Source organism: Panulirus ornatus, chromosome 17, assembly GCF_036320965.1.
Source record: "Panulirus ornatus isolate Po-2019 chromosome 17, ASM3632096v1, whole genome shotgun sequence".
NCBI lineage: Eukaryota > Metazoa > Arthropoda > Malacostraca > Decapoda > Palinuridae > Panulirus > Panulirus ornatus.
In genome coordinates this window covers 45,842,258-45,868,263 of record NC_092240.1, presented here as the reverse complement: position 1 = coordinate 45,868,263, position 26,006 = coordinate 45,842,258, and the positions used below count along the sequence as shown (strand labels likewise).

At 39.8% G+C, this 26,006-nt stretch overlaps 1 protein-coding gene across 1 annotated transcript in view; it reads right to left on the bottom strand.

The window, feature by feature from the left end:
* The window catches only part of LOC139754434 (proteasome activator complex subunit 4-like), a 576,322-nt gene that overhangs the window by 421,988 nt on the left and 128,328 nt on the right, over window positions 1–26,006 (bottom strand). The window contains exons 6-7 of the mRNA XM_071671710.1: window positions 18,866–18,999; window positions 7,748–7,852 (exon numbers count right to left, since the gene is read on the bottom strand). Of these exons, the coding sequence (XP_071527811.1) occupies window positions 7,748–7,852; window positions 18,866–18,999 (239 nt within the window). The remainder of the gene's footprint in view (window positions 1–7,747; window positions 7,853–18,865; window positions 19,000–26,006) is intronic.

Here is a 26,006-nt window from a genome sequence, read left to right as displayed (position 1 = left end):
ATTTCCCTCTTTGGTTTCCATCTCTGTTGAAATCAGTCAGTAAATCATTCTTCATATCTATCATAACTACCACTACCTTCCCGTCTTGCACTGTCATTGTTTCATTTGCTGGCTCATCAATTTTCATCATAATCCAGTGGTACTGAACATTTAAATTTACACATCTTTTTCTTATACTCTTGATCACTAAAGCAAATGCTAATATTTGTGGGTGCATTTGCATATCTGTAATTCATCATATTAATAGATTCCTGGATGTGCATAATCATATATCTCTATCACAACATCCTCTTGCATCAAAAGTTCCAAAATGGGGTGCTTTCAATCACATTCTATCTATCTATCTATCTATCTATCTATACCTCTGATGCCTGTTCCCTTTGGGAACTTCCTTGAAGGGAGTAGCCACAGTTAAAAAGTCTCCATAACTCTTGAACTCAAGTGCCACTTAGCCTTTAGTGGATCACCCTTCACAGGCCATTGGCTGAGGGTAAGTCTAGCACAATGTTTTCATAAGCTCCTAACAAATGTTCCAACCAACTAATGTTTCTGCCTAATGATCTAACCGAATACTTCTATCTAATGCTACCAGATAATGCTTCAACCTACTACTTCTACCTAATGCTCCACTCTAATATTCCTACTTACTATTCATATACATATTGCCCCTACCATTTTGCCAAACGGTGGGGCTTCCACATAGCGCCCACCGCAGGAATATCTACTAACAAAGAATGAGTTGTGCGAGTTAAGTATCATCATGAGTAAAGTGTGACAAGGAGAGATTTTATGTTAGTGGACAGAATGCCAGAAGTCTACGTGTAGGTGAGATATAGAAACAATACCTAACTGGATCAAATGGATTGCAGTTTGACAAGCAATGAAGAGCTGGCTCACTATGTAGCCATCACTAACCCTGCCAATTCCTGGGCAGGTAGCACTGCTAGTATACCTCCCTGGTCAGTGGCTGCTTAGCAGCTGCTACTTACAAACACATTCCTGGGTGATTATACTCACACTCAACAAAGTATCAGCACCTGCCTATTTAACATGTCTTAATGCCTTTCATCCCATTTATCAATGTTTCTCTGTTTTTCTTCACTTTCCTTTTGTCTCCTGTCATCTTTTGACTTTATTTCTTTGCTTTATGTCTCAATTTTTTCACTTTATCTGTATTACTGTTTTATCTTTTATATTCATTTATTCATTTATTTTGCTTTGTCGCTGTCTCCCGTGTTAGCGAGGTAGCGCAAGGAAACAGACGAAAGAATGGCCCAACCCACCCACATACACATGTATATACATACACATACACACACGCAAATATACATACCTATATATCTCAACGTATACATACATGTACACACACAGACACATACATATATACACATGTACATAATTCATACTGTCTGCCTTTACTCATTCCCATCACCACCCCGCCACACATGAAATAACAACCCCCTCCCCCCTCATGTGTGCGAGGTAGCGCTAGGAAAAGACAACAAAGGCCCCATTCGTTCACACTCACTCTCTAGCTGTCATGTAATAATACACCGAAACCACAGCTCCCTTTCCACATCCAGGCCCCAAAGAACTTTCCATGGTTTACCCCAGACGCTTCACATCCCCTGGTTCAATCCATTGACAGCACGTCAACCCCGGTATACCACATTGTTCTAATTCACTCTTATCCTTGCATGCCTTTCACCCTCCTGCATGTTCAGGCCCCGGTCACTCAAAATCTCTTTCACTCCATCTTTCCACCTCCAATTTGGTCTCCCACTTCTCCTCGTTCCCTCCACCTCCGACACATATATCCTCTTGGTCAATCTTTCCTCACTCATTCTCTCCATGTGCCCAAACCATTTCAAAACACCCTCTTCTGCTCTCTCAACCACACTTTTTATTTCCACACATCTCTCTTACCCTTACATTACTTACTCGATCAAACTACCTCACACCACATATTGTCCTCAAACATCTCATTTCCAGCACATCCACCCTCCTGCGCACAACTCTATCCATAGCCCATGCCTCACAACCATACAACATCGATGGAACCACTCTTTCTTCAAACATACCCATTTTTGCTTTCCGAGATAATGTTCTCGACTTCCACACATTCTACAAGGCTCCCAGAATTTTTGCCCCCTCCCCCACCCTATGATTCACTTCCACTTCCATGGTTCCATCTGCTGCCAAATCCACTCCCATATGTATATGAGTGGATAGGTTATTCTTCGTTTGTTTCCTGGCACCACCTCGCTGATGCAGGAAACAATGATCAAGTATTTAAAAAGAATTTAGAATATTACATTTTCTGAAATTTTTAATATATTAGAAGTTCTTGAATGTCTGATTTTTTTTTTCTGTAATCTGGAATGGCTGATTCCCCCACCATTTCAGATAACAGAGTTCTTACTGTGTGAGGAAGTACAAAGTGCAATATTTCAAGAGAAAGTAGGGACCACATTAAGAGAAACAAATTCAGAGTAGAGACTTGCTGGAGTGTGTATGGTGAAAAACGAAAGGTTGACTGAAGTTATCGTAAAAACTAAAACAAAAAAAACATATATTTGAAAGTAATTCAAAGAAATTATGAATAAAGAATAGCTAGTAATAAACACAGGAGAATACAGGTTACTAAAGAATAAATTGTTCATACAATAACTAAGATGGCTGTTATGAGATTTTAACTTCATGTCACGATGATGTAAAGTATCATGATGTAATTTTACTCTATTACTATTATCATTAACTCTGTTTCTGGTTGGCATAGATTGTTACTCAAACAGTTTAAAACAGCATAAGAAGGAGTATTATCAGTTTTAGATTAAACAAACTTAGAACAATTCAACAAATTATCGTATTCTTGGGAGATATCCATTTCTTAATATCTCTTACATTGTTTTACATTTTGGAACTTCCTCAAGGGGGTGACCACAGCACAAGTCTTCATAACTGTTGAATTCCAGTCCTGCTTTGTAGCCTTTACTGCCTCACCGTTAGTGGGCCACTAGCAGAGGGCAACTTCAGCACTAGAGCACCTATCCAATGTTCCTACCAACTACTACTTCGATATATGTCTACCTAATATTCCTGTTTGATACTACAAGCCATATAACCTAATGCTCCTACCTACTACCTCTACCTAATGTTTCTGCCTGAAGATATCCAGTTCATTATTCCTACCTACTACTACACATTGTTGCCCCTTCCAATTTGCCAGAAAGCAGGGTCAGGAAAAAGCACTCACCACAGGAAAATCTAGAGTTGCAAAGAATGAGTTGTGTGAGTCACCCTGTGACTCTGCCACTTCCATGGTAATTTGCTGCCAAGTCCACTCCTAGACATCTAAAACACTTCACTTCCTCCAAACTTTCTCCATTCAAACTTACATCCCAATTAACTTGTCCCTCAACCCTGCTGAGCTTAATAACCTTGATCTTGTTCACATTTACTCTCAATATTTTAAAGTATTTTACATATTTTCTGTGTACAGAATGGAAAAAGGTGAGAACAATGGAAGTAAGGGGAGTGGGGGAGGAATGGGATGTATTTAGGGAATCAGTGATGGATTGCGCAAAAGATGCTTGTGGCATGAGAAGAGTGGGAGGTGGGCTGTTTAGAAAGGGTAGCGAGTGGTGGGATGAAGAAGTAAGAGTATTAGTGAAAGAGAAGAGAGAGGCATTTGGACGATTTTTGCAGGGAAAAAATGCAATTGAGTGGGAGAAGTATAAAAGAAAGAGACAGGAGGTCAAGAGAAAGGTGCAAGAGGTGAAAAAAAGGGCAAATGAGAGTTGGGGTGAGAGACTATCAGTAAATTTTAGGGAGAATAAAAAGATGTTCTGGAAGGAGGTAAATAGGGTGCGTAAGACAAGGGAGCAAATGGGAACTTCAGTGAAGGGCGTAAATGGGGAGGTGATAACAAGTAGCGGTGATGTGAGAAGGAGATGGAATGAGTATTTTGAAGGTTTGTTGAATGTGTCTGATGACAGAGTGGCAGATATAGGGTGTTTTGGTCGAGGTGGTGTGCAAAGTGAGAGGGTTAGGGAAAATGATTTGGTAAACAGAGAAGAGGTAGTAAAAGCTTTGCTGAAGATGAAAGCCGGCAAGGCAGCAGGTTTGGATGGTATTGCAGTGGAATTTATTAAAAAAGGGGGTGACTGTATTGTTGACTGGTTGGTAAGGTTATTTAATGTATGTATGACTCATGGTGAGGTGCCTGAGGATTGGCGGAATGCGTGCATAGTGCCATTGTACAAAGGCAAAGGGGATAAGAGTGAGTGCTCAAATTACAGAGGTATAAGTTTGTTGAGTATTCCTGGTAAATTATATGGGAGGGTATTGATTGAGAGGGTGAAGGCATGTAAAGAGCATCAGATTGGGGAAGAGCAGTGCGGTTTCAGAAGTGGTAGAGGATGTGTGGATCAGGTGTTTGCTTTGAAGAATGTATGCGAGAAATATTTAGAAAAGCAAATGGATTTGTATGTAGCATTTATGGATCTGGAGAAGGCATATGATAGAGTTGATAGAGATGCTCTGTGGAAGGTATTAAGAATATATGGTGTGGGAGGCAAGTTGTTAGAAGCAGTGAAAAGTTTTTATCGAGGATGTAAGGCATGTGTACGTGTAGGAAGAGAGGAAAGTGATTGGTTCTCAGTGAATGTAGGTTTGCGGCAGGGGTGTGTGATGTCTCCATGGTTGTTTAATTTGTTTATGGATGGGGTTGTTAGGGAGGTAAATGCAAGAGTCCTGGAAAGAGGGGCAAGTATGAAGTCTGTTGGGGATGAGAGAGCTTGGGAAGTGAGTCAGTTGTTGTTCGCTGATGATACAGCGCTGGTGGCTGATTCATGTGAGAAACTGCAGAAGCTGGTGACTGAGTTTGGTAAAGTGTGTGGAAGAAGAAAGTTAAGAGTAAATGTGAATAAGAGCAAGGTTATTAGGTACAGTAGGGGTGAGGGTCAAGTCAATTGGGAGGTGAGTTTGAATGGAGAAAAACTGGAGGAAGTGAAGTGTTTTAGATATCTGGGAGTGGATCTGTCAGCGGATGGAACCATGGAAGCGGAAGTGGATCATAGGGTGGGGGAGGGGGCGAAAATTTTGGGAGCCTTGAAAAATGTGTGGAAGTCGAGAACATTATCTCGGAAAGCAAAAATGGGTATGTTTGAAGGAATAGTGGTTCCAACAATGTTGTATGGTTGCGAGGCGTGGGCTATGGATAGAGATGTGCGCAGGAGGATGGATGTGCTGGAAATGAGATGTTTGAGGAAAATGTGTGGTGTGAGGTGGTTTGATCGAGTAAGTAACGTAAGGGTAAGAGAGATGTGTGGAAATAAAAAGAGCGTGGTTGAGAGAGCAGAAGAGGGTGTTTTGAAATGGTTTGAGCAAATGGAGAGAATGAGTGAGGAAAGATTGACCAAGAGGATATATGTGTCGGAGGTGCAGGGAACGAGGAGAAGAGGGAGACCAAATTGGAGGTGGAAAGATGGAGTGAAAAAGATTTTGTGTGATCGGGGCCTGAACATGCAGGAGGGTGAAAGGAGGGCAAGGAATAGAGTGAATTGGAGCGATGTGGTATACAGGGGTTGACGTGCTGTCAGTGGATTGAATCAAGGCATGTGAAGCGTCTGGGGTAAACCATGGAAAGCTGTGTAGGTATGTATATTTGCGTGTGTGGACGTGTGTATGTACATGTGTATGGGGGGGGGTTGGGCCATTTCTTTCGTCTGTTTCCTTGCGCTACCTCGCAAACGCGGGAGACAGCGACAAAGTATATAAAAAAAAAAAAAAAAAAAAAAAAACATTTTCAAATTTTCAACAGAGGAAATATTACTATATGTAAGTAAATGATGCTGAATTCCTTCATATGTACTGCCTCAGATTCAGCCACAGCCAGTCTATTGCACAACTCGATCTTCTTCTTGAGGCTTAAAATGTTCCTCTTGTGCTTCATGCAAGATGTAGAAGAATTCATGGAGTAGTCAGGTAACTGCTGTTAATCCTTGAAAGGGGCCATTATCTACAATAGTAACCTAAGATGCACAAAATACACATTGCACAAAACCATGCCAGAAAGCACGTGTAAGGAGATAAACAATCACAAGCCCTGCTAATCACCAGGTAGTAAGTACCCAAATTGCTGTGGTTCAGTGTGTGCATGATTTGTAATATCTTTAAGAATCTTTACTTACTAAATGTTTTGGATAACGAAGGGTGCCAACTGAAACTGAAAAAAAATATGTACTGAGCATTTTGTGGGGTTAAATTATGGATATCGGAGGTTATTTTGTATACAGATTTCCGTTTCTTACACAGGAATCAGTTATTACTTGTTAACTTCTTGAGACTATTTCATTTTGTTTTTTCAAATATTACTAGATCACTTTGATATATTACGCTTATTCTACTTTCTTCGTCAGATCACTTCCTCAAGTGTAATAGAGTTCTTGCTCTTTATGTTCAAAATGATGAATGAACTGAAAAAGGTGTGGAAAGATTAAACAGCTGGATTTAAAGAAACACTTAGTAGCACCACACTGCTCACTTATATGTCTATATTAATCCATTTCACTACTTAAAACACATTCACAATGATGAAAAATTGTAAAGGGAACAAAAATGGTTCCATCCATGACCATATCCACTCTCAGGTATTTGAAGCACTCCATTTCCTCCATTCAAACTCACAGTCAAACCAACCTTTATCTCTCTCTCCTCCTAAACTCTATACCCTTACTCTTATTTACATTAACTCTCAACTTTCTCCTTTCACATACTCTCGCAAACTTTGATATCAGCTTTTGCAACTTTTCACTTACAGTGTCACCAGAGCCATGTCATTAGCAAATAAATGACTCCAACCCTTCCCCTAACACAATCACACACACAACTAACAGGCTACAAACTTGTCATCCTTCCAGACCCTTGCATTTACTTTTCTCACCACCACATCCACAAACAGATTAAACAGCTATGGTAACATCACACTCTCATCACAGACTCACCTTCACCTGGAACCAGGTGAAAAAAATTAAGTACTGACATAGAAGGCATGGAAGAATATGTAAAATACATCAAATTAATTCAAAAGTTGCAGTAGGTACAATGAGATTAAGCAGGAGCATTACGTAGATGTAGTCAGTAGGAACATTAGGTAGGAGCCTCTGTGAACACTGCACTAGACTTGCCATTCTGCCAGGGGCTTGTTAAGGGTGAGGCACTAAAGGCTAAGAAACAGCACTGGAGTTCACTAGTTATGGAGACTCTATTGCTGTGGCCACCCCCTTGAGGGAGTTCTAGAATGGTATGTGTGTCTGAGATATAGAGAAATATACAAGTATCTGCAGAATACAACAAACCAACAGAAGTGGTGGTTACACATGCCTATGGTGCACAGTCTCCAACAGCCTGAATGAACAGAGGTTCAACAGTCATCAAAATCACTATGAACTACACAATGGAGAAACTTAAGAGGGTTATGGACAAGTGTCTGCAAAATACAACAAACAACAGGAATGGTAGTTACACAAGCATATGTTACACAGTCTCCAGCAGCCTGAATAAACAGAGGTCCAACATGGCAGATGGATATCAGGCCAAACTATGGGGGCAGAAGACTTCCAAGAACATTCTATGGTAAGATGTAAATTTGTTAAGATAACTAACATTTCAATACATAAATTCATAGCTAAAGATTCTAAAAAATTATGAATATCATCTAATTAAAAATCTTGACCACACTTACCAAATTAGCAACGATAAACATTGCTGATGCAAACTGGGAAAGACCATCTCCCTTGCCAACCTGTGCTTTCTTGTAAGAAACTGGTAAACGGAATGATCGTAGCACCTGGAATATGAATAATGGAAGCTTGTTAATGACACAAATAAATCTAAAAGCAACAAAGTAATAGGTTATCATGAATGAAAAATCATGTCCCTACTGAAGGCAAAGCACAATGAATGTGTTTAATTCTATCCAATGCTACAGAAAACTGCCTGCCCAGACTATGACACCAAAGCCACACTGAGGCTCGGTCTCACCTGCCTCTGGCCTGTCACTACCAGAATGACGATATTTTTCAAAAAAGAAATGAGGGGAAGGAAGGGAAGGGAAAGTGAATATAAAATGCTCATACTCATAAGACTATGCCTTCAGTAAAGAAATGTTTTTTCATTCTCAAAAACTAATATTTCTCACTTATTGACTGAAACCTCTCAGCATCTGAGAGCATACCCAAGAAAACAAGAGGGTTTACCCCTTAACCTGCTTAGTCCCTTTCCCTGTTCATTTCAGTCAGGAAAATAAAAAAGACAGACTTGCAACCAAAAGTAACAGAAAATAATAAGTTATATCATTACCTTTGTGTTGGCGCAGTCCAATGCCAAGTGAGCGCCTAGAGGGAGTGTGACTGATATGTCAGATGGTTCCCAATAGGAAAGATGTCTCACTGGCATTTCTTTCTTTATATCAAGCTTGTTTCCACTGTTCCTCTATTTCATACACAGGTACAGCATTAAATGTAGAAAATATGAACACATTTAGAAAATGCACCATTCACACAAGCATTCATTCTGAGGGATATTGGCTGGCAAATGTGCAGAAGACTGTTTTGTCTATACTGAAGACTCTACCCTTATTGCTCACATACTAATATTTTGCACACAGGAACAGTGTCTGTGGTGACTTTCATGACATCATACACTCTTGATACAGACCCAATTTCACCTGAAACCACTTACCTTCCTCTCTTCAAGGTCACACACATACATTACTCTCTCAATAAAAACTCTTCACAACTTTTAGTAGCTTGTCTCCCATAAAGCATCATTATCAGCCTCACTGTGTCTTCCTAAGACCAACAAATGTGATAAAACACATCTCTCTCTTTCTCCAGTTATTCCACATACAAATTCTTCAAGGCAAAAACCTGATCCACACATCTGCTGCCACTCCTAAAACCAAGTTGCCCCTTTCCAGTTTGATGCTCTTTGCATGCCATCACTCAATCACCACTTTCTCAAGCAAATTTTGAGAAATCATAAAAAAAAATATACCTCGAATTCAAACATTCACTTCTGCTCCCCTTGCATTAACACAATGGCATCATATAAGCATTCTAACAGTCCTCAAGCACCTCACCTTAAGCCATGGTTACACAAAATCATGATATACAAATAAAAATGCTGTCAACCCATTTCTTGAAAAAAATACAAGTGAAATACCATCCAATCCAGCTACTTCATAATATGCAAGGCTTTCACCACCTCTTCTCATTTCATCAAACCATTTGCCATGACTATCACTCTGTAAACCTTCAAATCCCTCCACCCCAAATCTACTGCTTAATGTGTTCCATCTCTTTACCCATTCCCTGCCTGTTACCACTTTCCTATCTGCTCCCCATACTTTTGCCTTATTTGCTCTTTTCAAATCATACTAATCACCTCATAAAAACTTTCCTTATTCCCACTGGAGTTTGCTGATACTCCCTCAGTCCACCTCTCATTTGCCCTCTTTTTAAGCACCACCTGCACCTTATTCTTGATCTTCCATCAATTTCTCCAGTACATCTCACAATAATGCACTCCTTTCCCTTTCACTAACAACTTAGCTTCCTCATCCCATCATTCACTAACTTTTCTCAAACACCCACAGTCAACCTTCTGTATCCTACACAATTCATCCACACATGCAAGCAATGCTTCCTAAGTACCTTACATTTCTCATCTACTCCCTCATTTCATTTACTCTTGCCTTATACCATTCCTCACCCAATCCCTCTTGGTCGATCTATCTACATCTGACACCCATTCTCTCCAGGAACTCCCAAAAAAATGGGTGACCACAACAAAGAATCTCCACTTATCCCTGTCCTTACGTAACTTCCTCACATACACAATTCCACACTTTCTTCCACTATTTCTTTCCCTTCCAGTACTCTTGCACTCTATTTCCAAATGTAATAGGTGGTTGTACTATCACACCAACTGCTTTAATCATACTATCATACACTCTCCTCCTTCCAAACTCCATGTCTTGCATTCTTTCCAAATGCCTAAAACACCTTAAAGTATTACATTTCACCCACTCTACAATTTATTCCCTTCGCATTCCTTGCCATTGCACACTTTTCATACAACCCCCTCATTTCATTCTTCACTCCATCTAGTCATAAAACATGCTCCTATCAAAAAGCTCATTTTCACAGCCTGAGATTTTCTACCTCCGTGGCTCATTCTACATGTCAGGGTTGGAAGAACTATGCGGTCCCTTAATCCATTCTTCACCTCCATACTTTCATCTCCACCCTTCTTCATTCTATCAAGGAACCCAATGACTATTCTACCCTGTACCGCTCTCTCCTTACATATTACCATACTTGCCTAAGATAGCTCCAAATATTTAAATGCTCTCACCTCTTCCAGTCTTTCTACCCTATAAAGAAAACAGTTTAGTAAACTTTCTTCTTTCATTCTATTGGGTTTTGCAAAATTCGTACTTTCACTTTTTCCTTTCGATCATCATTTTCTTTTTTTCCTTACATTTACCTTCAATTGCCTATGCTTACACACATCATAAAACACACTTACAACCTTCTCCAACTCCTCTTCACTCTCAGCAAACAACACAGTACCATCTACAAATAGGTTTATCACTAACCACTATACGTCACCACCACACTCCATTTCTGCACCACTTTTCCCAAACTTTACTTCCACCTCTCCTATCACTCCATTCACATTTATGTTTAAAAGCCACAGTAACATCAAACAAACCAGCCTTAAACCCACATGCATACTGACCATTACATAAACTTGCTACAATACAGATCTTCATACCATCCAACAGCTGTCCTCCTATCCCATATGTCCTTAACATAACCAATACAACATTCAGCTTGACTATGTCATATCCTTTGTCCTCCTATCCCATATGTCCTCAACATAACCCATACAGAATTCAGCTTGACTGTCATACCCTTTCTCCAGATCCATAAAAGCAGCACACTCCTTCTTACCTTTTCCAAGAAGCTTTTCCACAGTCCTTTTCACCACAAAAATGTGATCCACACATTATTTACCTTTCTAAAAACCCCTTAGTCCTCACTTACACTGCATTCAGTCACTTCCATCACTTTATCAACACTTGCATACACTTCTCCTGATATACTTATCAGACTTATTCCCCTATGACTGGTTCATACATCCTTAGCACCTTTTCCTTTGAATGAGAGAACTAAAAGAGCTTTCAACCAAACCTCAGGTACAATCTTCTGTTCCTTTTCCTATGAATAAGAGAACTAAAAGAGCTTTCAACCAAACCTCAGGCACAATCTTCTGTTCCTTTTCCTTTGAATAAGGGAACTAAAAGAGCTTTCAACCAAACCTCAGATACAATCTTCTGTTTCTATGTTACATTACACCTCACATGCATCCACTCTATCATATTTTCACCTCCATACTTCAACATATCAGCCATAATCCCATCCACTTCAAGTGCTTTCCTACCTTCATCATCATTATTGCCCATTTTATCTCCCTTCTTGCTATCAGCCCCTTCTCTTGTATCCTTTTCCTTCCATCCTCCATTTCCATCCATGCAACAATTGCTCCCTCACCATCCCTAACATTCATCAGTTCTTCAAAATATTCTTTCCATCTTTTCACACCCTCTTTTTGATTCAGCAACTCCCCTTCCTTACTTCTCACATTAACATTAACTTTTCCATTTCCACTCTTACATCCACCTCTTTTACTTTTTCACCTCCTTACAGGACAATTTCTTATTTTCCTATAACTTTTAATTTAACTTTCTTCCAAAACCTTCATCCACTCTTTCTTTGCTTTCCTCTATCAGCTTCTTAACATTCTGCTTACACATCTTATGTTCTTCCCTCCTCTGTTGAACTTCCACTGATACACTCCCTTTGAGCAATCTATCATTTCCCTTCTTCTCTCCACAATATTTCTACTTTCATCTGTTCACCAGGCATTTCCCTTTTTATTCTTATATCTCATGACCTTGCATCTAACTACTAATTGTATAACCTTTAACAGTCCTCCTCTATACATTTGAAACACCTCATTCAAACATGACAGCATCCCTACATTTACAGCACTTTCATATCTACTTTCAGTCACCCTCCTTTCCTATTCCTCTTTGCATTCTTTCTGATTTATCTTCTCACTTACCAATACTTTTACTTTTCCATCCTAATTCACACCATAACTCCAATTCTCCCTGATCCTCACCCCAACAAGAACTGCAAAATGGTCAGTCTCCAAAGAATCCTCTCAACTCTAGCATCTAGCACAACTTCTCAACTTTTCATCTACTACCAAATATTCAATGAAACCCTTTTGTTCTTCTCTTCCATTATTTCTCATCCATGTATGCATGTGGATTACCTTGTACTGAAAAAAGGTGTTTGCAAGGAATAAACCCTTCTCAGCACAGACAACCACAACTTAAATTCCATTCTCATTTACTTCGGGCACTCCCCATTTACCAACTATCTTGCCAATTCCATCATATTCCACCTTTGCATTCATATTACCCATTACAACCCCCTTTCTCTCCTCAAAATTACTCATAGGGTCATTCGAAGTTTTCCAGAAACGTGTCACTTCACCTTTACCTTGCACAGTCTTCATATTCACAGGCATATAATTACATGCCCAACCATATTTCACAATTCCAATCTTTACTTATGAACCACATTTCAAACTTCACTGACTTTCACTAAATTCTTTCCACCAATTTCCTCTTTTCATAAAGCTCTCTTTCACAAAAAGTTCTGGTAATTAGGAATACCCGGTTTAAAAAGATGGACATACATAAGTATAAGTGGATGAGTAGAAGATAGTAAAGGGCATTACTGAATTACATAATTAATAGGCATGCAAAAGAGACCCTTGTGAATGTCTTGGAGACAGCTGGTGGGATGTCTGATCATTACCTAGTGGAGGCAAGGGTGAAGATTTGGAGAGGCTTTTGGAAAAGAAGAAATGATATGAATGAGATGAGCATTGTGAAGTAAGTGAGCTTGAGTAAGAGATATGTAGAAATACCAGGACAGATTGAGTATAGAATGGAAAAGGAGAGAGTAAACAAAACCAGGGGGAATATAAAAGAATTGGGGGATATTTAGGAAAGCAGTAGTGGCATATGCGAGTGATTCTCTAGAATGCAGTAAACAGGAGGTGGGAAGGTGAGAATGGGTAGCAAGAAAAATTGAAAAAAGACGTGCGAGGGTGGTACTTACAAGTAAGGAGTGCAAATTTTTAGATGTTTACAAGGAAGCAGCAGGAGGTCTAGAGGAATGTGTAAGGGTTGAAAAAGAGGGAACATAAGAGTTGGGTGAGCAAGTATCAATAAACTTGATAAGACGTTTTGGAAGAAGGTTAATAACGAGAGAAAAACAAGAGAACAAATTGGAACATCAGTGAAGGGGGGCAAATAGGGAAGTGGTAATAGGTAATGATGAGATGTAGCAAGTTTCTGATGGATTGTTGCATATGTCTGATGAAACAGTGGCTGATGGTTTGATGAATGTTTGATGACATGATGGCAGACATAGGAAGTTTTGGTTGGGGAGTTATGCAAAGTGAGAGAATTGTGGAAAGTGGTTTGTTGAAGAAATAAGAGGTTGTGAAAGCCTTGCTTAAGATGAAGTGTGATAAGGCAACCGATGTGGATGGTATTACACCTGAATTTCTTATCAAATGGGGTGACTCTGTTGTTGACTGTTTAGTTAGGATTTTCAATGCATGTATGGTACTTGGTGGGATAAGTGTTGCTTGGTGGAATGCACATATAGTTCCACAGTATAACACCAGGGAACAAAGGAGAGTACTCCACCTATAGAGATATTACAGTTTGCTGAGTGTAATAGTAAGTTGTATGGGAGAGTGGTGACTGATAGGGTGAAGGTATGTACAGAGCATCAGACTGGGGAGGAAAAAATGTGGCTTCAAGAGTGGCGGAGGATGTATGGATCAGGTGTGTTTGGTTTAAAGAATGTAGGAGAAATATTTAGTGAAACAGAAGGATTTGTATTTGACATTTATGCATCTGAAGAAAGCATATGTTAAGGTTGACAGCATAAGTTTTCATCACAAGTGTGAGGCACATGTGTAAGCAGTTAGAGAGGAAAGTGAGTGATTCTAAATGAAGGTTGATAGTTTGATGTCCTCACGGCTCTTAAATTTTTTATGGATGGGATGGTGAATGAGGCAAATACAAGGGTGTTGGACAGGGAGATGAGTATGAAGCCTGCAGGGGATGCAAGGTCCTAGAAATTGACTCAGTTGTTTGCTGAAAACAGCATTGGAGACAGATTCAAGAGAGAAACTACAAGTTGGTGTCTTGAGTTTAAGAGAGTGTATGAAGAGAGAGAGAGTAGAGAGTACATGCAAGTAAAAGCAAGCTTGTTAGGTTTAGCACTGCAAAGGAACACGTTAGTTGAGGGTATGAGTCTGAATGGAGAAAGAATGGAGGATGCGAAATGTTTTAGACAACTGAAAGTGGATGTAGCAGCAAATGGAACCATGGAAGAGGAAATGAGTCATAAGCTTTTTGGAGAATTGAAGAATGTGTGGAAAGTTGGAAAAAAGAGGTTGTTATACTGGAGGGCAAATATATGAGTGCTTTTGAAGGTATAACAACCCTAACAATGTTGTATGGATGCAAGGCATGGACTACAGATAACACTGTAGGGAAGGGGGTGAAAGTGTTGGAAATGAAATTTTTTTTTTTTTTTTTTTTTTTATACTTTGTCGCTGTCTCCCGCATTTGCGAGGTAGCGCAAGGAAACAGACGAAAGAAATGGCCCAACCCCCCCCCCCCATACACATGTACATACACACGTCCACACACGCAAATATACATACCTACACAGCTTTCCATGGTTTACCCCAGACACTTCACATGCCTTGATTCAATCCACTGACAGCACGTCAACCCCTGTATACCACATCGCTCCAATTCACTCTATTCCTTGCCCTCCTTTCACCCTCCTGCATGTTCAGGCCCCGATCACACAAAATCTTTTTCACTCCATCTTTCCACCTCCAATTTGGTCTCCCTCTTCTCCTCGTTCCCTCCACCTCCGACACATATATCCTCTTGGTCAATCTTTCCTCACTCATTTTCTCCATGTGCCCAAACCATTTCAAAACACCCTCTTCTGCTCTCTCAACCACGCTCTTTTTATTTCCACACATCTCTCTTACCCTTACGTTACTTACTCGATCAAACCACCTCACACCACACATTGTCCTCAAACATCTCATTTCCAGCACATCCATCCTCCTGCGCACAACTCTATCCATGAAATGTATGAGGATAATATGTGGTGCGAGATACTTTGATCAAATAAAAAGGTGTGAGATGCTTTGATCAAATAGCAAAAAGGTATGATGGAGGTGTCATAATAAATGTGGCTGAGAGAATTAAAATGGCATGGACATATGATGAGAATGAGGGCAAAGAGTTTCACAAGAGGATATATATGTCAGAAGTGAAAGGGACAATTAGAAGAGGGAGACCAAATAGGATAGGGAGGATGGAGTGAACGATATTTTCAGTGCTCAGGGTCTGAACATGCAGGAGTGTGAAAGGTGACTGATTATAGAAATGTGGTATGGGGGGGGTGACATATTGTTGATGAATTGAACAGGGGTATAAACAGCAGCTTGGGAAAACCTTGGATAGGTCTAGGAGGCCTGTTTTGGTGGTTTTGGTGCAATACACATGACTGATAGAGAAAGCAAGTAAGTGAATGAAGCCTTTCTTCACTTTTTTCCAGGTGCTACCCCACTAACATAAGAAATGACAAAGAAATGTGTGTGTGTGTGTGTGTGTGTGTGTGTGTGTGTGTGTGTGTGTGTGTGTGTACAAACATACATACTTAAAGGGGAAGAATGGTTTGGAAATGTCTTGGGAGTAAAATCAGGGGTTGGTGAGAGGACAAGAGTTAAGGAAGGAATAGCACTACTCCTGAAGAATGAGTTGTGGGAGTGTGCTAGAGTTTAAGGAAGTAAATTCTATATTGATGTGGGGAAAAATGAAAGTGAATGGAGAGGAATGGGTGCTTATGCACCTGGTCATGAGAAGAAAGATCATGAGAGGCAAGTGTTTTGGGAGCACCTGAGTGTGTGTCAGCAGTTTCGGTGCACAAGACCAGGTATTAGTGATTGGTGATCTAAATACAAAGGTAAGTAGTGTGGCAAATGAAGGTATAATTGGTGTACATGGGGTATTCAGTGTTGTGAATGGAAATGGTGAAGAGCTTGTGGATTTGTGTGCTGAAAAAAGACTGGTGATTGGGAATACCTGGTTTAAAAAGAGATATACACAAGTATATGCATCTGAGTAGGACAGACTTTTGGATGTTGGTGTGCTGAGAGGGGGCAGCTGGTGGAATGTCTGATCACTCTCTTGTACTGGTGAAGGTGAAGATTTGTAGAGGTTTTCAAAAGATAAGAGAATGTTGGGGTGAAGAGAGTGGTGACAGTAAGTGATCTTGGAAAGGAGAATTGCGTGAGGAAGTACCAGGAGAGATTGAGTGTAGAATAGCAAACGTTGAGAGCAAAATGAAGTGAGGGGAGTGGGTGAGGAATGGGATGTATTTAGAGAAGCAGTGATGCCATGTGTAAAAGATGCACGTGACATGAGAAAGGTGGGATGCGGACAGATTAGAAAGGGTACTGAGTGGTGGGATGAAGAAATAAAGTTGTTAGTGAAAGAGAAAAGAGAGGCATTTGGACAATACTTACAAAGGAGTGCAAATGACTAGTTGTATAAAAGAAAGTGGCAGGAGGTCAAGAGGAAGGTGAAAAGGTTGAAAAAAGAGGGCAAATGAGAGTTGGGGTGAGAGAGTATCATTAGATTTTAGGGAGAACAAAAATTTGTTTTGGAAGGAAGTAAATAACATGCATAAAACAAGAGAACAAACGGGAACATTGGTGAAGGGGACAAGTAAGGAAGTGATAACAGGTAGGGATGAAGTGAGAAGAGATGAAGTGAGTATTTTGAAGGTTTGTTGAATGTGTTTGATGATAGAGCGACAGCTGTAGAGTTTTGTTGAAGATGAAATCCAGCAAGACGGCATGTTTGGATGATATTGCAGTTGAATTTATTAAGAAAGGGGGTGACTGTTGTTGATTGGTTGGTAAGGATATTCAATGTATGTATGGATCATGGTGAAGTGCCAGAGGATTAGCAGAATGCATGTATAGTGCCACTACACAAAGGCAAAGGGGATAAAGGTAAGCGTTCATATGACAGAGGCACAAATTTGTCGAGTATTCATGGGAAATTGTATGGGAGGGTGTTGACTGAGAGGGTGAAGGCACATACAGAGCATCATAATGGGGAGGAAGAGTGTTGTTTCAGAAGTGGTAGAGGATGTGTCGATCTGGTGTTTGCTTTGAAGAATGTATGCGAGAAATACTTAGGAAAACAAATGGATTTGTATGTAGCATATTTGGATCTGGAGAAGGCATATAACAGAGTTGATAGAGATGCTTTATGGAAAGTCTTAAGAGTATATGGTGTGGGAGGTGAGTTGCTAGAAGCAGTGAATAGCTTTTACCAAGGATGTAAGGCATGTGTTCGAAAAGGAAGAGAGGAGAGTGACTGGTTTCCAGTGAAGGTCGGTCTGCAGCAGGGATATGTGATGTCCCGATGGTTGTTTAATTTGTTTATGGATAGGGTGGTTAAGGAGGTAAATGCAAGAGTTTTGGAGAGAGGGGCGAGTATGCAGTCTGCTGGGAAGTGAGTCAGCTTCGTTTGCAAATGATAAGCACTGGTGGCCGATTTGAGTGAGAAACTGCAGAAGTTGGTGACTGAGTCTGGTAAAGTGTGTGAAAGAAAAGAGTTGAGAGTAAATATAAATAAGAGCAAGGTTATTAGGTTCAGTGGGGTTGAAGGACAAGTTAGTTGGAATGTAAGTGTAAATGGAGAAATACTGGAAGTGAAGTTTTAGATGTCTGAGAGTGGACTTGGCAATGAATGGAACCATGGAGGAAGAAGTGAGTCACAGGGTGGGGGAGGAGGGAAAGGTTCTGGGAGTGATGAAGAATGTGTGGAAAGAGAGGACATTGTCTCAGAGAGCAAAAATATCATGTGGTTGTGAGGCATGGGCTATAGATAAGTTATAAAGAGGAGGGTTAATGTGTTGGAAATTAAATGTTTGAGGACAATATGTGGTGTGAGGTGGTTTGATCAAGCAAATAATGAAAGGGTAAGAGAGATGTGTTGTAATAAAATGAGTGTGGTTGAGAGAGCAGAAAAGGGTGTGTCAAAATGGTCTGGACATGTGGAGAGAAAGAGCAAAGAAAGGTTGACAATGAGGATGTGTGTGTAGAAGTGGAGGGAACAAGAAGTGGGAGACCAAACAGGAGGTGGAAGGATGGAGTGAAAAAGATTTTGAGCGATCGAGGCCAGAGCATACAGGAGGGCGAGAGGCATGCAAGGAATAGAGTGAATTAGAACGATGTGGATTACTGGGGTTGACATGCTGTCAATGGACTGAACCAGGGCATGTGAAACATCTGGGGTAAACCATGGAAAGGTCTGTGGGGCCTAGATGTGGAAAGGTAGCTGTGGTTTTGGTGCTTACACATGACATCCAGAGACCGAGTGTTAGATGAACGTGGCCTTTTTTGTCTGTTTTCCTGGTGCTACCTCACCGAAGCATGGGGTAGCGATGCCATGTGTGACAGCTATGACAGCCTGAAAAGTCTTGAAATCCCGTATCCTTAGGTTGCTGTTCAGTTCAGGAAAATATCTTAACGATTCTACTCCTCCAGCAAGATAATCACATATGAAAAAAGAATAGTAAAAACAGCATACCTTAGTGAAAATCATTGGCAGATGTTCCTCCCACTCCACATAGCCAATGTTGAGCCAAGCAAGTCGTGAAAATAACCAGAACAAGCTGTTTTCCCAAAACCAGAAGTTGCTATTGTGGCAAGCATTCCAGATACCTGAGTAATGAAACAGCAAATAGCATAAGCTAAGCAAAATATGTGCATCTTTTATCTGGAAATAATACAATATCAGCCTAAAACAGAGTCTTTATAACCATCAGTACCTTCACCTTTTCTTACTAGCATCCCCCCCCCACCCTTTTTGTCTAATATGGGCATACTTCCACTTCTTACACATACCCCTCTTCTACTCTTATTCACCAGCTTCCAGGATAGCTTGCTATTCTCTTTGAAATTATAATTCAATTTTGTTTTGAGATACTCAATTCCTTCCCTTTATTGATAAATATCATATTTTAAATCTCTTATTCTGGGAATTACATTCCAACACTCTTTCTCCTCCATTTATCCCGATTCTAGAGCAAAGTCTACTGCTTCTTCTAAACTCACTTTTCTTCCAGTGACTTTCAAAATCTTTTATTCCACCATTCTGCATCTCTCTCTCTACATCATGTACATGATAAATACAATTCTTTGGCGATCTCCAGTAAAGCAGTCTTAAACTGCCTACACATCACTCTGAACAGTGTAGAATCATTTAAGTTTTCTTCCATCTTAGCCATTTCATTTCTGAGCATTTCCACTTTCATCCTTATTTTCTCATGCTTATTTCTAGTGTTAAGAGGTCATTTAATACAGGTATTCAAAATCATCTTGATTCAAGAATCATCTTTAGGCTAGATTGTTTGATTTTACTCATAAAGGTTGAGTATCTCTTATACAAAATGCCTGGGACCAGAAGTTTCTGATTTTGTTTTTTTTTGGGGGGGGATTCTGGAATATCTGCACATATATATATTGAGATATCTTGGGGATGGGACCCAAGTCTAAGCAGAAAATCCCTTTATGTTTCATATACACCTTATACACATAGCCTGAAGGTAATTCATACAATATCTTTAATAATTTTGCACAAGAAAAAAAGTTTGTGTAACATTGAACCATCAAAAAATTAAGGTATAACAACCTCAGCTGCCCATATGGACAATCTGTGGTTGTTTGGAACCACCTTCATATGCTACTGATAAGCAATTAATGTCTTACACTTATTCACACAAGTACTCAACTGTAAAAGGAAATACGAAATACCATCAATACAATGAAAAAATAATGTGTTTAGGGTAACTAAGCAGCATAGTAGCATCAGTAGAATACCTGTATCAGCTGTTAAACAATAACAACAACAAACGGCTGCAGGTTTTCAGTTTCCACCTACGATGCTGTTTTCATTAAAAGGTTACAGTTCACTGTACTCAAACAAGTCTTTAATTTATGATAAATACAGGTAGCTGTAAATGTAATGAAAATTGTGAAAAAAAATTTCACTGCAATAATGTTGCTGGTCAGGTTACAAACATGGCATTTTAGGTGGAAATGAAATGCAGATTTCACATGAAAATAATATTTTGCATTTACCAAAGAAAACTTGATCTCTGCTTACAAAAGAAGATAAGTGCAGCAACAAATACTAGAACTACATATGGCCTGAGAAACTTGAGGGGGAGGGTACATCACTGTTGACATCGTCGTGACAAGGAACACCACAAGAAGTTGAGGAATCAGGAAGTGGGTTCTCTAGGGATGAAGAGGCATTCTGTTGGTAGGCTTTTTTAAATGTTTCCCCCAGAGTCATCATCTGCCTCATTAACAATGGTTTTTGTCTTAGAAGTCTCTCTTTGATCTTATAAACTGACATGATTTCTTGTACTGTCATGAATGCACGCTCCTCTAGTCCTTCAATAAGTCCAGCACACATTTTCACCAAGTCATCTACAGGCACTTTTACTGCAGTGTTAACACAACCATCTTCATCATCTCTATTATCATGATCACCTTCATTCAGAATCATTTCAGCTATTTCACTGTTACCCATAGGGATATTTGCAGGTTTTTTGAAATTTTCAACTATATCTTTGTACCACAGAGCTTAGAATAAGCAAGTAAACACAGAGTAATGCACGTAGGTCTGGCGATAACAATAGTCTATAACAAACTAGCACTGACAGAACATCAGGTGTAGAATTTTCCAATTGTAAATTCATGTCACGACTCAAAATGTTCCAGATTTCATTAGGGAAGCTCAACCTGTACTAATAAATACAGATTCATAAGCAATCATTCTACTTCAAATAAGGCAAAGTACTTTTTCTCAAGAGGACTGTTAACACATGGAATGATTTCACAATTTAGGTAGTTCAAAGAGGTAACATAGATATGTTTCTGGATAGACTTGAGAAGTACTTCATTTGGAGTCCTCCTTTTTCTAGTTACTAGTACAAGTACTAGTAGTACAAGTAAATTTTACATATATTTCTCTAATATAATTTATGTTTTTCTTACTACTTTTGCAAAAATCTCATAAAATTTTGAACTCTTCCAATAATGCAAACTACCTTGAAAGGAGATAAAGGTTTGCTGCTTTCTGAATTTTTAAAAATTTTCTTTAATCTCTACAGCAAAGCATAACTTACATACTACCACCCTGTGATCTGACGAACCCCTTCCAACAGCATATCTGACCACACATTAATCACATTCCTTCTTACTAAAAACCAACCAATCATAATTTTATCTACCATGTCTTCCCTGTGTCTGTGCCATATGTATTTATGAATGCCTTTGTGATCTTGGTATATATCTATGATACTCTTACCTGGTGTTGCACATAATTCACATATTCTTTCACCAATGTCAACTGCACCCTGGACTCCATTACCAACTATCAATCCCTCCTCCACCCTGTCCCCTACTCATTTGATCAAGTCAAACACCATACACTTTCTCCCACTGATGTACATCCTCTATTGCTCTTTTAATTAATACATTTTCTATAAATCTATGGAAGTTTAAGTTTCCCCCTTCCTTGTCCATAATGCTCTTCAAAGTTTCTCTACTACTTTCTTTCTTTATATCTATTATACTTTGTCACTGTTTCCCTCATTAGCGAGGTAGCACAATGAAACAGACGACAGAATGGCCCTGCCCACCCACATACACATCATACCACCTCACACCACATATTGTCCTTAAACACCTCATTTCCAGCACATCCACCCTCCTCCACACAACTCTATCTATAGCCCACACCTAGCAACCATATAACATTGTTAGAACCACTATTCCTTCAAACATACCCATTTTTGCTTTCCAAGATAATGTTCTCAACTTCCACACATTTTTTAACGCTCCCAGAACTTTCACCCCCTCCCCCACCCTTTGATTCACTTCTGCCTCCATGCTTCCATCCGCTGCCAAATCCACTCCCAGATACCTAAAACACTTCACTTCCTCCAGTTTTTCTCCATTCAAACTTACCTCCCAACTGACCTGTCCTTCAACCCTCCTGTACCTAATAACCTTGCTCTTATTCACATTTACTCTCAGCTTTCTTCTTTCACACACTACCAAACTCAGTCACCAGCTTCTGCAGTTTCTCACACAAATCAGCCACCAGAGTTGCATCATCAGCGAACAACAACTGACTCACTTCCTAAGCTCTCCCATCCACAACAGACTGCATACTTGCCCCTCTTTCCAAAACTCTTGCATTCACCTCCCTAACAACCCCATCCATAAACAAATTAAACAGCCATGGAGACATCACACACCCCTGCCACAAACCTACATTCACTGAGAACCAATCACTTTCCTCTCTTCCAACTCGTACACATGCCTTACATCCTCGATATAAGCTTTTCACTGCTTCTAAGAACTTGCCTCCCACACCATATATTCTTAATACCTTCCACAGAGCATCTCTATCAACTCTATCATATGCCTTCTCCATGTCCATAAATGCTACACACAAATCCATTTGCTTTTCTAAGTATTTCTCACATACATTCTTCAAAGCAAACACCTGATCCACACATCCTCTACCACTTCTGAAACTACACTGCTCTTCCCCAATTTGATGCTCTGTACATGCCTTCACCCTCTCAATCAATACCCTCCCAAATAATTTCCCAGGAATACTCAACATACTCATACCTCTGTAATTTGAGCACTCACCTTTATCCCCTTTGCCTTTGTACAATGGCACTATGCAACCATTCTGCCAATCCTCAGGCACCTCATAAAGAGTCATACATACATTGAATAACCTTAACAACCACTCAACAACACAGTCACCCCCTTTTTTTATAAATTCCACTGCAATACCATCCAAACCCGCTGTCTTGCCGGCTTTCATCTTCCAGAAAGCTTTTACTACCTCTTCTCTGTTTACTAAATCATGTACCTAACCCTTTCTTATCTCCCTATATTTGTTTCTTGTTTTCTTATATCTTTCAATATGATGGCTGCCTGTGGTGTCTCAAAAACATTCTCTTCAGTACATCTCTAAGCTCTTTAACTTTCCAAGATCTCTTGAACTGTATCTCTTCCCTAACACTCCTTCTCTCAATGAAACTAAAGGTTTTCATACTCTAATTTCCCTGAAGCAGATTTCACAAAATTTTATTTCCAAAACTTATATTCTCAAAGACAGCTCAGCTCTGAGATGTTTCTACAACCATATCTCTTTCTTTAAGGCTGATTTGCACTCTAACTTCCTGAATCATCAAACTCAAGTTTTACATGACTACCAATCAGTGTATTATATCTGACACATTAAACCCATTCTAACAGACTAACTGGGGAAAAGTAGTGGTGTGTTGGAAGCTAAATTCCGCAACATCCCAATTTTTTTCCTAGGAACATTAATAGTTGAAATATCAGCAAGTGTAGAGGATATACTCTATACCTTTGATGACATATAGTTTCATCCGTGTGTGTGTGTGTGTGTGTGTGTGTGTGTGTGTGTTCAGGGAGTAACAAAGACAACTCTGAATCAGATGAAAATAGCTCCTGGGTCACTAGATGAACCTGATGATGCTCACTCATCTTCAGATTTTTACTGGATTTTTTCTGGAGCTCCAAGCACATGCAACACTGACAGCACTCTTGCCTTCTACAACAGGCCCTTGTACCACAAAAAACTAAATCTGCAAGGGACATGAGCACCAAGATCATATATGTGTTGACCAAGAGTGCATTTATCTTTGTCTTGTCTCATTTTAATGTTTCCACTTACAGTATCTCTGTAAGAGTAAATATACAGAAAATAATACTGCACCATTAAATTATCATTAGTGTAAAACTATGTGTACTGATGGAACATTATGTATTAGTGAAATCAAGAAAAAATGCCTTGAGGTGATGCACAAGTTGGATGTCACGTTACTCCTAACGCTAAACGTCCCACACCTACTTCAGAACTAATGAACTATTCTACTACATCTCAAACTCAGTCCAATAGGTCCTTACCTTACTGGACTAAATTTGCAATGTAACAGACATATGAAGGAACTTCTGTTTCACTGCAAACTTTCCTGGTGGAGTCCAGAGGTTCATCAAATATTGATTTCCAACACACTAAAGTTCATTAGACCTCATTTACTTCTCAATCTCCATGCTACTATGTATAAAGATACAACAGAATGCTCATGGTGTACCATTCCAACTCATTACTGTGAGCTCCGTGACATACTGGAAAAGGAAATTTTCTTGTGCATGCTCTAACTTGTCTCCAAAAATTCTCCAATTACATAAACATCTCCACTGCAATACCATCCAAACCCACTGCCTTGCCAGCTTTCATCTTCTGCAAAGCTTTCACTACCTCCACTCTGTTTACCAAACAATTCCCCCTGTTTGATAGGTAACCCATGACTAGGGAGTTATATTACCAATTCCAGCCACCTGGGTATCGGAAGGATTATTGATGCCCGTATAGTAAGCCAGTACTTTGGTGATTATGAAGTTACACTCCTCAGACAGCGATAGCTTTTGTTTCTTTTTGCCTCATCCACATGTGGACCACTGGCATTCTCTCCATAAACATATAATCTTTCCTTGTTGTATATAACACTTGAGAACACTTAATTCATGCAGCTTATTCTTCATAAGTCTACATTTTCCTGCATTGAACATTTTGTGGTAGTCCTGCCCTTTAGCAAAATATTAGGAGCAGTAGATAGCAGTAGTAAGTAGAAACATTTAGGCAGGATCATTAGGTAGAAGTAGTCAGTTGGAGCATTAGGTAGGAGCCTCTGCAAACACTGTGCTAGATGTAAGGCATGTGTACAAGTAGAAAGAGAGGAAAGTGATTGGTTCCCAGTAAATGTTGGTTTGCAGCAGGGGGGAATGATGTCTCTTTGGTTGTTAAATTTGTTTATGGATGGGGTGGTTAGGGAGGTGAATGCAAGAGCTTTGGAGAGAGGGCCAAGTATGCAGTCCGTTCAGGATAAGAGTGCTTTGGGAAGCAAGTCAGTTGTATGATGATGAAACAGTGCTTGTGGCTGATTCGGGTGAGAAACTGCAAAAGCTGGTGACTGAGTATGGTAAAGTGTGTGAAAGAAGAAAGTTGAGAGTAAATGTGAATAAGAGCAAGGTTATTAGGTTCAGTAGGGTTGAGGAACAAATTAATTGGGAGGTAAGTTTGAATGGAGAAAAACTGGAGGAGATGAAGTGTTTTAAATATCTAGCAGTGGATCTTGCAGCAGGTGGAACCATGGAAGTGAAAGTGAGTCACAGGGTGGGGGAGGGGGTGAAGGTTCTGGGAGTGTTGAAGAATGTGTGGAAGGTGAGAACATTATCTCGGAGAGAAAAATGAGTATGTTTGAAGGAATACTGGTTCCAACAATGTTATATGGTTGCAAGGCATGGGCTATAGATAAGGTTGTGTGGAGGGGGGTGGATGTGTTGGACATGAAATGTATGAGGACAATATGTGGAGTAAGGTGGTTTTGATCGAGTAAGTAATGAAAGGGTAAGATTTTTTTTTTTTTTTTTTTATACTTTGTCGCTGTCTCCCGCGTTTGCGAGGTAGCGCAAGGAAACAGACGAAAGAAATGGCCCAACCCCCCCCATACACATGTATATACATACGTCCACACACACAAATATACATACCTGCACAGCTTTCCATGGTTTACCCCAGACGCTTCACATGCCCTGATTCA